General features: G+C 38.5%; 1 protein-coding gene across 1 annotated transcript in view; it reads right to left on the bottom strand.

Moving 5' to 3' along the window:
* Nucleotides 1-12,431, bottom strand: part of LOC108801197 (protein CROWDED NUCLEI 3-like) — a gene marked incomplete at its 5' end in the record, with an annotated part of 125,793 nt that overhangs the window by 23,016 nt on the left and 90,346 nt on the right. The window contains 2 exons of the mRNA XM_018573129.1: nucleotides 8,309-8,370; nucleotides 11,241-11,334. Coding sequence (XP_018428631.1) covers nucleotides 8,309-8,370; nucleotides 11,241-11,334 — 156 coding nt within the window. The remainder of the gene's footprint in view (nucleotides 1-8,308; nucleotides 8,371-11,240; nucleotides 11,335-12,431) is intronic.

Raw genomic sequence — 12,431 nt, 5'->3', positions numbered from 1 at the left:
TATTGAGAACTGGATCCACAGCTTGTGTGTGTCACAGTTTTGCTGTTCCCAGAAACATTATTAAACTATCAATCACAGAAAGGGACAATGATAGATATATCAGAAGTACTCCACAGGGAGGAAACATTCAGCAGACCGTCTGCTGCTAAATTACAACTCCCAGCATCTTACAATATTCTTTGTATGCCATCAGAGTCCCTTAGCATTATTAACAGCACCAAATGCTTAATACAAATACTATACATTTATATCTAAACAGTACATGTAAATGATTCATAGGATACCCATTGTTAACGTCTATATTTGCCATCAGTGGTTCCAAATGGATTCAGCACATTGGGATTTACAATTGCAAGAAAAAAAGTTTGTGAACTAGACAAAGTTGGTTACTACTAGAGTCTGTTCTTCTCTAGAAGGTCTGGTCATATAAACCATGCTCTGGTCTAAAAAATAATCAGAATACTTTAGAAGAAGAATTGTAGAGATGCATTAAAATGGAAAAGGATTTCTAAAGGCTTAAGTGTTTTTCAATCTATAGTAAGACAAATAGAGCCCAGTTCACTAAGTTACAGCACGTTGTTTGTCATAGCAATTTTAGCAATGTGTTCATAACTTTTAGTTGTTAAAACAAATTACAATCACTAGGGTAAACAATGATCATTATAACTTAGTGAATTGAGTACAAGGTGTACAAGAGAGGAAATACAACACTGTTACCACTAGAAGTGGAATATCACAGAAGGAGAACAGTGTGCATTTCTGAAACACACGTGTCCACTATAAGAAAATTAAAATAATAGATGGTAATAAAAAAATAATAGAAAATGGTATCTAAAATACATTGCAACAAAGTCTCAATTTGGCAAAAGACCACCTGGGTCTTTCACAAAGCTTCTGAGACAATGTTTTGTTTAAAGATGCCATGAAAGTTGAGTTCTTTGGCATAAAAGGGCAACACTACCTTTGGATAGCAAAAAAATAACCTGCACACCAACACCAAAACCTCACCTTGGCCATGAAGGAATGTGGGAAAAAAACACATCATGGCTTGGGGCTGCTTTGCTGTTTCATTTTAGACCCTAATCAGCTTGTAATCATGGAAGGAATGTAGAGTACAAAATTGTATAAAATGTTTTTACAGGAGAATGCTAGGGTAGTGGTTCATTATCTAAAGTATATCTATAAACAAAAGTCTTGAATAGGGTAGGGAAGGCTTAGAACATGTTTATTGCCGTTTGTGCCCCTAGATTCACCCTTTCTGTGTGCCCTGGTGAGCCCTGTCACTGGGTCAGAAAGTAATGGTAAATCCAACATTTTAACAGTTGTGACTGATACAGGAGACATCCCTCCATAGAACAAAGATAGAAAAAAAAATTGCATTCATCTTAATCTAGTGCAAATCTGAGCAGCAGGTACTAGAAATATTTGGTGACAGTAATTTCCGATAAAGGAGGTTTTACCAATTACTATATGCCAGGATACTTTACCAGTATAATTGTGCATGTTTAAACAATGTTTTCAACAAAGAAATGTAAATATGAAATCGTTTGCAGTTTACAAGTTTACTCAGATTGTGTTTGTATATTGTTGTGACTTAGTTGAAGATCAAACCACATTTTATGTGCCATTTATGTAGAAATCCTGAAAATTCTAAAACTGTTTTATATGTTAAATATATACATATAAAAAAAAGAACTAGCAATGGTTAGTGTAAGAGGATGTTTGTACTCGCAATCGAAAATCAATTTCTTGATGTTTATCAAGGACAGCAGAAATCAGTAGAATCTGAGAATATTGGATTATAATCCTGTTTTTAGGAGGAACTGGACACTGGCAAACAAAACGTTGCTGACTACCCAAGTATAACTCTTCCAACTCCCATGATTTTTCAGTTTTTAGAAAGTCAGTATTAGGAGCAGATCATAAACACAGAGGGGTGAGACCTGTGTCCCTTGATGAAGTTTAAGAAATATATTTTACAGTGATTTCAAAAATCCTGTTTTCTTTACTGAATAGACACAGGATCAGTAGAATCTGAGACTATTTGGATGTCTCAATTGAAGGGTGGGCAACACAGCTAACAACAACACTAACACTAACACTAACACTAATATTGTAAATGCTAGGGCTTGTCTTTAGCCTAAATAGCTGCCTGCAGGATCTTAAGCCCAAAGCTCAGCAGAGTCCTGAACGTTTACCTGGAGAAACTTACAGACTATGTAAACTGAAGACCAAGTGGTTGCCTTGCAAATATGAGATACTGATGCCCGATACCATAAAACCCAGGAAGAATCACAGATCTTGTAGGGTGCGCCTTGACTGGATATGGTGGAACCTATTGTATGATAATCTGCCCAAGAGATGGCGGAATGGGAAGCAGGTTGTCCTTTATGGGAAACCCTAGGAATGTCAAAAAGAGTCAGTCTGCTGAAGGAAGATGTAGCTGGGAGTAATACAGGAACAGCTCGAACCAAATCCAAATAATGGTAGGAAATTGCCTTAGGATTTACAGAATTCGGACAGAGGGATATCACAGGCAGTGATTTTGTGCATAAAATCGAGCATAGCCATAGAAATTTTTTCCTTGGATAAAACATAGGAAAGAACCACTTGGGGGAGCTAAGGAAGACTCGGAGGAGTATGTGGACTCAAGTAGGGTACAAAAATCCAAAAACTATCAGCATCAGATCCTCTAGAATCGAAACCCTAAAGGTACTTTAGATCGTTGCTGACTACCCAAGTATAACTCTTCCAACTCCCATGATTTTTCAGTTTTTAGAAAGTCAGTATTAGGAGCAGATCATAAACACAGAGGGGTGAGACCTGTGTCCCTTGATGAAGTTTAAGAAATATATTTTACAGTGATTTCAAAAATCCTGTTTTCTTTACTGAATAGACACAGGATCAGTAGAATCTGAGACTATTTGGATGTCTCAATTGAAGGGTGGGCAACACAGCTAACAACAACACTAACACTAACACTAACACTAACCACAAGAAACAATATTGTAAATGCTAGGGCTTGTCTTTAGCCTAAATAGCTGCCTGCAGGATCTTAAGCCCAAAGCTCAGCAGAGTCCTGAACGTTTACCTGGAGAAACTTACAGACTATGTAAACTGAAGACCAAGTGGTTGCCTTGCAAATATGAGATACTGATGCCCGATACCATAAAACCCAGGAAGAATCACAGATCTTGTAGGGTGCGCCTTGACTGGATATGGTGGAACCTATTGTATGATAATCTGCCCAAGCCACCAAGAGATGGAGGAATGGGAAGCAGGTTGTCCTTTATGGGAAACCCTAGGAATGTCAAAAAGAGTCAGTCTGCTGAAGGAAGATGTAGCTGGGAGTAATACAGGAACAGCTCGAACCAAATCCAAATAATGGTAGGAAATTGCCTTAGGATTTACAGAATTCGGACAGAGGGATATCACAGGCAGTGATTTTGTGCATAAAATCGAGCATAGCCATAGAAATTTTTTCCTTGGATAAAACATAGGAAAGAACCACTTGGGGGAGCTAAGGAAGACTCGGAGGAGTATGTGGACTCAAGTAGGGTACAAAAATCCAAAAACTATCAGCATCAGATCCTCTAGAATCGAAACCCTAAAGGTACTTTAGAGCTGTTAGCTGAACAGGCCCATGGGTCTGCTCATTTTGTGCTTAGGATTCAACATACTGCAGTACAACCAAGGTAAATAAATATACAAATAGTGTCCTTCGGTACTCAAAAAACAACTGTGAAAACAGGAAAGGCTATATGGCTGGAGGTGACCATGCAGAAGCAATGACAAAGTGAGGCAAACACATAATCCTTGGGAGGAGTAGTGGGAGAAAATTCCTATGCCGAAAGAGGCACTGTGAGTGCGTGTGCAACACTGCTGTGAATTCTCCAATGCCATAGATCTTTCAGAGTAAGAGCAGGAAAAATGGTAATTATGTGTCATGCTCATATGGGGCAAGCACCTGACTTGACCTAGTCTCAGACCTGGAGAGCATCCTGTTACTAACAAGTAGGGTATCAAAGTACTGCAGCATTTTTCATCCCTACTGCATATGTACTCCTGAGGGAGTATTTGGGCATGAGGATCACACCAGAGGCTATCACATGTCCCTGGACCTGTAAAGCACTCTGTGGCTAACAGTCTAGTACACTAGGTGTCTGAGGAGCACCACAATCCGAGTGCCCAATGGTCACTTTACAGGCAGGCTCTCCATCTTCATCTTGGCAGGGGGTCCCTTGCATGGCCTCCAAGGCAGCACCAAATATTTGCATACCTACAGATATATCTACAGATCCGGTGTCCTTGATTAATGATAACGTAACCACTGTTTTCTATGTAAATGTGTGCATAAAGATGAGAATGTGTGCAATATTAAAAATAAATGTGAATTATTTCTCTCAAATTTGTCTGCACATTCCATTTTTAAGAGATAATAGTTTCTATTCTTCTTCCTTGAGATCAGCCCAAGTCTTGGGAAAGTTCCTACTCTTTCTGAAACAGCTGTACTATCCCCTCTACACGGTGGGAACACATTCGACCTAGAGTATTACAATGAAAGTATTAACAACTGCCCTTTCTTCCCCACAACCACCAGAATTATCCTTTTATATTTCAGCAGTCATTTCCTAGAAACCTGAATGTGCGCAATAAGCCCAATTTCCTAGGGAAATTGGGCTTATTGCGCACATTCAGGTTTCTACCCACATGCTGTGAGAGGTGAGTCCACATTATAGGTATCAAAACTGTAAAGGGTGAGAATTAAGCTCCATCAAAACTGTGGCCTGTCCCACATTTTAGGACATAATAGATGTTGTCAAGGTCTTGTTGTGCATGGAAGGTGGTATGGGTACCTAGAGTTAACATGTCTGCTAAATTTAGATATTTATTTTGATCAGTTTGCTGCTGATTGTGAGTTGACGGAAATCAAAATCACTCCCTCTAAACTCAAGAAAACAGTAGCATTGTAGAGGAACAGAGTGTTCCCTCTCTGGATCAAAAGATAAAAAAACGAATGGGTAAATAGTTGTAGTTTTACTGGACGCCATAATGATGAGCATCAGAGAAGTGTTAGCTTGGTGTCTGTGGGTGAATGCAGCAGAAATTACATTTCTCCTCATAAAAGGAAGAAAGTGGTATTCCGGGAGCATCACAAAATCTAACTGTAGCCTCTTCAAATTGACAGGTGCCAGATTAAGAGGTCTGACCTCCTCATATGGATGCCACTTAGGAGGCTCCCCAAGGAGTTGTACCATGCATGTGCAGTGGTGAGGGGGACCTTAGGCAGAACATACAAGCAGGATTATATCTCCCACATGGCCTGACATTACCTTACAATCCTTCATTAAGAGGACTAACCTGTGTGATCTACTTCCAATGCAACACCTCTAAAAAAAAGTGGTCTAAAACTGAGGACAGTTATGATCCCCATACACTTTTTATGGCCAATAAATTGCATATAAGGCTTCAAAATGGGGACCTTTAATTTTCTGAGTTCTACCCCCATAGACTTGCATTGAGTTCTAAGTTCGAGTTAGAACTTTTTCCATGTTCGAAAGTTCGAGTTAGAACCGAACACGGGGGTGTTCGGCTCATCACTAATGATAAAGTGATTTTAATTTGAATAATGCCTGAAGGCAAATAATAAGCTTTGACAAAATGAACTTAATTATTGAAGCTGGTCAGCAAGAGCTTCATGGTCCAATGGGTCTTTCTCTCCTTTGGAAGTTTTCTCCCTTGGAAGTAATAGCTTAATATACTGAGATGTTAGCAAAATAATTGTCATTTGCAATTTCTTAGGATTTAGCTGACTGTTTAGGCATAATAAAATGCATAATGTGCATTTATGCTTTTCTTGTGTCAGTATGTTTGTGTGTAAAGAGGCTACTCAACTTTGTAACAAACCACAAACATTATGAACAACCTAAATATTTTGACTTTGTGAAACTGTCTGCCTAGGTAGTACACTTATTGCAACTAGTATAATACTGTATATAAACATATTTGATACAAAACTACAAATTAACTAAAAATAATGACTTGAGTAATGAACTGTATTTCAGCTGTTATCTATTTTCCATCAAATACATCTTTGTTCATTTTATTGTGGGCCTATCTCCCTACCCAAACCTCAAACAGGAGCGGTCAGATGAAAGTGGACAAATCCCTTAAAATCAGTAATGTGGTAATAATGTATCAAACTCTGTGCCATGTAATGAGTTCTAGAGGAGACATCTCAGTTCTATTGATTGATGTGTATTCTGTGTATCCATGCTTAACTCAGCCGTGTTCTAATCAGAGCTGCAACATTTCAGCAGCATCTTTTATAGCATACCTGCTGTGCCTTCTCTCACTCCTCTCACAGAATGTATTTCACAATCCTTTAAGAATAGCCCTGGATAAACATGGCTCCCATCCGCACATTCAGCACTGAGCCGAAGCAAATTTGTCATACAAAGCTGAGTCCGTTTCCGCTTCAAGTAACAAACCTACCATTTCCTCTTATCATTGGGCATCTAGGTATGTGCTTATTTTTTCCGAGAACATGCTGTGCCGCTATAGCATACTCAGTTGTGACTCCGGTATATTAATGAAATTGTAATGGAAAAAGGAAATTGCATACAACTGGTAATATCACCGTGGCCTATATATCATTTTTGTTATGTTTTGTCACAGAATCTTAAATTTTTTTCCCCTATCTTAACTTCCACAAACACAAATGACGGATTTCTCTCCATATTCTCGGCAATGACATTTGCCGTAAATTTAATTTATAATAGTGTACCAAGTATCCAGTGCAGCACTGTCATTGAGATTATTGAAATGATAGTTCTGCGAGATGATCTATCAGTCCAAACGGCAGGACTTGGACCAATCTCGTCTATATTAAAATTACCTGCGCTGTAGAAAGCTATAACTCTTCTTCTTTCTCTTACAAGTTTGCCTTCTGTTTTGAGTTTTTGTAAATAATTGCATTCTGCTGATCAGAAACAAATTCTAATGTACTCCACTCACCCTGCCATTGATCACTGGAAGCGCTAATATTGGAACTGAAAATATGTTTATGTTTCAAACTAACTGACATCTTTATAATACAAATCCTGTACTCTCAGCCTGGCATGCTTTAATACGAAGATCACAATTTACTAAAGTGCAGTTTTCCTGGGATGTGAAAATCCTGCAATTAAATTGTATTAAATTTGCAATTCTCAAAAGTGCAATTTTATCTAGATTTATGCTTAGCTCACAACTTTGATGTCATTTATCAGAGATGAATGAATGTTCGGCAGATTTACTGGCTTCGTTTAAGGGTTCCAGCAGTGAGCCGAAACACATCGCTGAGAAAAAGAACATGCTTAATTGCAATATGGCAGTGGATTCTTCACTGGTTGCATCAGTTTAACATACAGCACTTATATCAGAAAGTACTGAATAATCATTGCAATAATAAACGAAAAGATTTGAATGCAGGCATTTACAAGTATTACAATTACCTGGAAGAACCAATAAAATATTCTTCAGCAGTACTGGGTAGATGTAAGCACATCCCTTTTTTTTAAAGTAGCTCTTATCCCAATAACTAAAATCTGACATAAGCTTAAACATGTGAAAGCAATTGCAAATGTTTAATTCTTTTAAATCTGCATCTTTTATTAAAAGAATACCTGGTAATCCTGCCATGAAGGTTCCAATTCAAGCATTTGCATTTATGGGTGACAACGGTCTCCCAGTTGAGCTCCTGCATTTTCATCCTGTCACATGTGGCCCGGATGGAAATTACATGCAGCCAAGCTGACGCACCATGTCCAGGCATGGTCTACCTGCAAAGTTATGGCTTATGATACACTTCTATATATTAGCATCCTAAAAAAAATATTCTTATTCTTATGTGACGGGTAAATAGAGCATACCATACAATAGTGGGTCACATATTCATACCTTTAATAGTAAATAGTGGATATTACATACATTTACTAAACAAAATATTTATCATCAATTCAAGCGAGTCCCAATCTTCAGGTATTTTTACTAATATTACAAATTAAAAGGATTTGTCCACCCATGTTTGACCACTCCAGTATTAGATGAGTAAACAGGGCCTACCATTATGATGAACAATTATGTATTTGCTGCACATCAAATTATATACAGTATTTCCTCAATAGGGTTGTCTGCCTCATAGAGAGAAATAAACAGCAGATTGTATTAGCATATTTGCCTACAAAAGGCTATGCTCCAGGATGTTTTCATAGAGACATGTAGCATGGAACTGAATGTTGATGAAATAAAAGCATACAAGACTTACTCTTGCGTCTCCAGCTGTCTTCTAAGCTTTATATTCAGTTCTTGCTGTTCAGCACCATTTTCCTTTACAAACCAAAGGGATAAAACAGCTTAATCATAAAAGTAATTTGAACTTAATGCTAGTAAAATGTACAATGGTTAACTTTTTTTTTCCAGAGGACAATCTAAGGTCGCATAATGCCCCAACATGCCTAGTGCCAGCAACATATTTTCAGCGGTCATAATGTAGTAACACACAAGCTAGTGGAAGGAACCACTGCTATACATTGCTATACAACACACCTGAAACTATAGGATAGCAGCAGCTCCCAGAGCTCTTCAAGAGAGTGAAGATTTTAACACAACACTTGCCTACCGCAAAGGTAAGTTTAAAACTTCCTATTCCTTACAGGGTGAGTGATTTTTTTCCCCCTGAATGACAGAGTGACTAATATTCATTTATACAACAGAATATTTTTTTTTTTAAAGTAGATGGCATAGGCTATGAACGCATGGAACAAAGTGTACAAATGCAGAAACCATAGCAACTAAACAGAAATCTCTTTAGTTAAGTCAAACCAGTACATAATGGGCATATGTGAATAATGATTCCCCTTTTATGCTGGTCATTTTCCACATGCTCCTTCTTTTTTATCCTAAACCATCTTAAAGCAAAAAATCTTAGGGGCATGCAGCTCTGAATGCCAATGTAAAAAACATGCTTAACCTGTTCTCCCCAGCATAACACATATACATGGTGCCACATTGGATGGGCTTCAATGCAGAGCCACTGCACATATGTGTCAAAGCATAGTGACTGAGCTACCAGTCACCATTTTACAATTGGAAACTGGTGGGACATCCTCCCGATCATGATCGGTGTGACAGCCAAACACAGTGATCACAAAAAAGGGTCAGGGGTTAGGTTATAATAATAAAAAAACTTTGTAAATTGTTTTCCAATTCCTGGTATTGTGAGGCACTGGTGACGTCAGCAGGGCCTCACAGGTGCCCCCCGGGAAGGCTATGTTACCAGTGTATTCCAGGAAGATCTTGTTTGTAAACCACACGTTCTGGGGGAAAAAAGGCTTTTTTTTTAACAATGAGTGTAATGTCGTATGGTGCATGTGCAAAAAGAGGTGATTACTCATCTAGCACTTGGCTGTACTACATTACACTCATTTCTTGAAGAAGAAAAAAAAGAAGCATTTCCGCCCCCTGAAATCTTTTTTTTCAGTTTAATATGGAGCATGTGCAAGATGAGGCACAAACACCGCTAGTGAGCAAGCAGGGAACAAGTAAGAAGATACCCGCTGCCAATTAGTTTTTTTTAAAAATATAGGTGTGCCTTCTGACCCACAAGGGACATAGAGTGCTATGACTAGGGAAACAGTGCAAGAAGAAGGCATGTACGCACATTGTTAGTTTTAGGAAATATATTGCATTGATGCGTTTAGATTTATTAATAAAATTAAAACTAGAAGGCACTATTCAAAGCAGGATTCTATGTGCTTTACATGCAGAGGTACAATTGCCCTGTATAGCCCCCAAATCAAAATCCTATGTACCCTCCCCATTTTATTCTTTGGCTGGAATTGCCTATCTGTCCAGACAATGCAGTAATACAAAATACAAAACACGTTTAAAAAGGACAGAACACAAGTTGTAACTTACATTATATTTAAAATATGACACTGTAAATAGATATAACATGAATTACCCACCAAGGATCCATTTGTTTTGCAATAAGCAGTCTTACATTTTCCCTTTGCCATCATTGCATGGAAAATCACCACTGCATGAGCCCAAATAAATGTAAATCTTTAGATGAACATAAGTCAAACACAAATATTGAGCATGTGTATGTGTTGTAAAGAAGTACATCTCTAATATAGGAATGGAGTTCTGGAAGCCAACATGTTTCAGGAAGCATGCTCTCACTTCATCACGGCTGTTAAAAACAACTGCAGTAGGGTGTTAGCTTAATAATATTCTGCTTACCTGTCAGAGAGAAGGAATTACCTCGCTGCAACATCCATGTACAAAAAACCCTGGACATCACTAGGCTGTCTCTTTCAAATATGTAGACAGATAGTATCATTTACTCTAACACACCTACTGCAGTAGAACACAGATGAGCATGGCTCAAAAACACGTTGGCTTAATTAATAACATCTCACTACCTTACAACACATACAAATGTGCAGAATTGTTTATGCTCCACATTTATCACCATAATAACAATCAACCTGGAATATTGAGTTTTGTGCCAGTGTTGCTTTTCATACAAGCTTTACTTAGTGATTCACTGAAATGAGCAACTGTAAAGGTAAAGAAGTGATTCATGGAGCAAAAACGCATGATTTCAGAATCATGATCAGTGAGGTTTTTTTCTCCATACTAATCACTTGGAATAAAAGCAGAGATGCTGCTGAAGTGAAGTTGCTTGCACAATAACACACAGATAAAATGTGAACATTATTATGGTAAGGTGGTCAAAAGCCATATCTTGCATTAGGTGTAATATTATCTTTTAAACATGAAGTGGTTGCAAGAGAAGCATGAATAAATATTAAGAAAAACCCTCTAAGCTTCTTTGCTGCCCCTTTTTACATTGCTGCGCTAGGCAGTGTCCCCCGGGACCTTTTGGAAAAGCCCTTTTTGATTCCCACAGCAGCCAGATTCTCCCAGAGTCATACCACACTAGAAGAATGAGAGGAGCAATTTCATTAGCTGCAGTAGGGAATAAGAACATATATTTTATTAGGCTCTTTTATTACTTTAAACACCTGATTATAAGAGGTCTGTGATTACATAACAGCCAACAGCAGTGCAGGGTGTTTTTTTAAATATATATATATATATATTTGTAGGATTTTTTCAAAATTGGAAACAACAAAGGTGTATTATTTCAAGGGTTTTCTGGGTATCATTTTATATATCAATATCTTTACCTTTAGTTGTTCATTTTCAGTTTTCATTTTCTCCAAGTCAGCTTTAAAGTTAGTAACCAAAGCTAACAATGCCTCTTCTTTTTTCTGGAAATTGCTGTAGTAAAATAAAAGCATCACGTATATTAATTTTTGGGATATAATAAGTAACAAACCTTATCCACAACTGTATATATAATCCCAAGCAGGATGAGGGGCTTTTTTAGTGAATAGGATATACATATTTCCAAATGAAACAAAAAAGAAATCAGGACACCTAAACCTGTTTTTCAGTTACCAAACCTTGCCACTTATTTTGGCCACATTTAATGAACTCACGGTCCATTGCTTTAAAGTACTCCAATGATGGGGAAACAAAATTTAGGCACAATATGACAAAAAGTGTCAGCTGCAAGGAGCTGTTGTAAATGACAAATCATAATGGTTATGGTAGGCCAGTTCATTATTGGAGATTGGAGTCTAAAGGCCAGTTCAAACAGTGTGTTCCAGAGCAGTCAACCTCTGGAATGCACTGTATCGCAACCCAGCCGACTCCCTGTTCAGGGGCAGGAGGGGGCGGGGTGGTGCATTGAAGCCAATGGCACTGCAGCCACGCCCCCTGCCCGCAGTGCGATTGCCTGCACCTGAACGTGTGGCACATTAGTGCCTGCGTTCCGGTCCAGTGCGATCTGCAAAAATGCTGCAAGTACTATTTTTGCAGATCGCACTGGACCTAACGCAGGGACTGATGTGCCATGCGTTCTGGTGCGGGCAATTGAACTGCGGGCAGGGGAGTGGCTGCTGTGCCACAAGGCTAAGTTCATTTTGCCTTGTGGCACAAGGTTTGGCTAACCCAGTCCGCTAACCTCAAACATAATGCTGAACCCCACTGTAGTCTGTGGGAGCCGACGTTATTTCTTATGGCCTTTTTCAAGGCTAATTTGAAAACTTTTGTACAAAAATAAGAGCATGGGTTGCTTGGCACTGCCATGGGGGGCATGTAACAATGCAAACAAATGCAAAAAAAGGCCATTCAGTGGGGAGAATGTCTGTAAATAACATGCTTTAGGAATGCCTTAAACCTGCATATGACGTTGTACATTGTACTTCTTTGTAAGGGACAGATATCTGCCCACCCCATAGGTGAATAAGTATGGTGTACCTAGTCCCCCTTGTTACTCATTTACACATAAATACGTAAATACCTCCACCCCC

The sequence above is a fragment of the Nanorana parkeri genome, unplaced genomic scaffold, assembly GCF_000935625.1.
Source record: "Nanorana parkeri isolate BGI_ZX_2015 unplaced genomic scaffold, ASM93562v1 scaffold2247, whole genome shotgun sequence".
Taxonomy (NCBI): domain Eukaryota; kingdom Metazoa; phylum Chordata; class Amphibia; order Anura; family Dicroglossidae; genus Nanorana; species Nanorana parkeri.
This window is presented reverse-complemented; position numbering and strand designations above follow the sequence as displayed.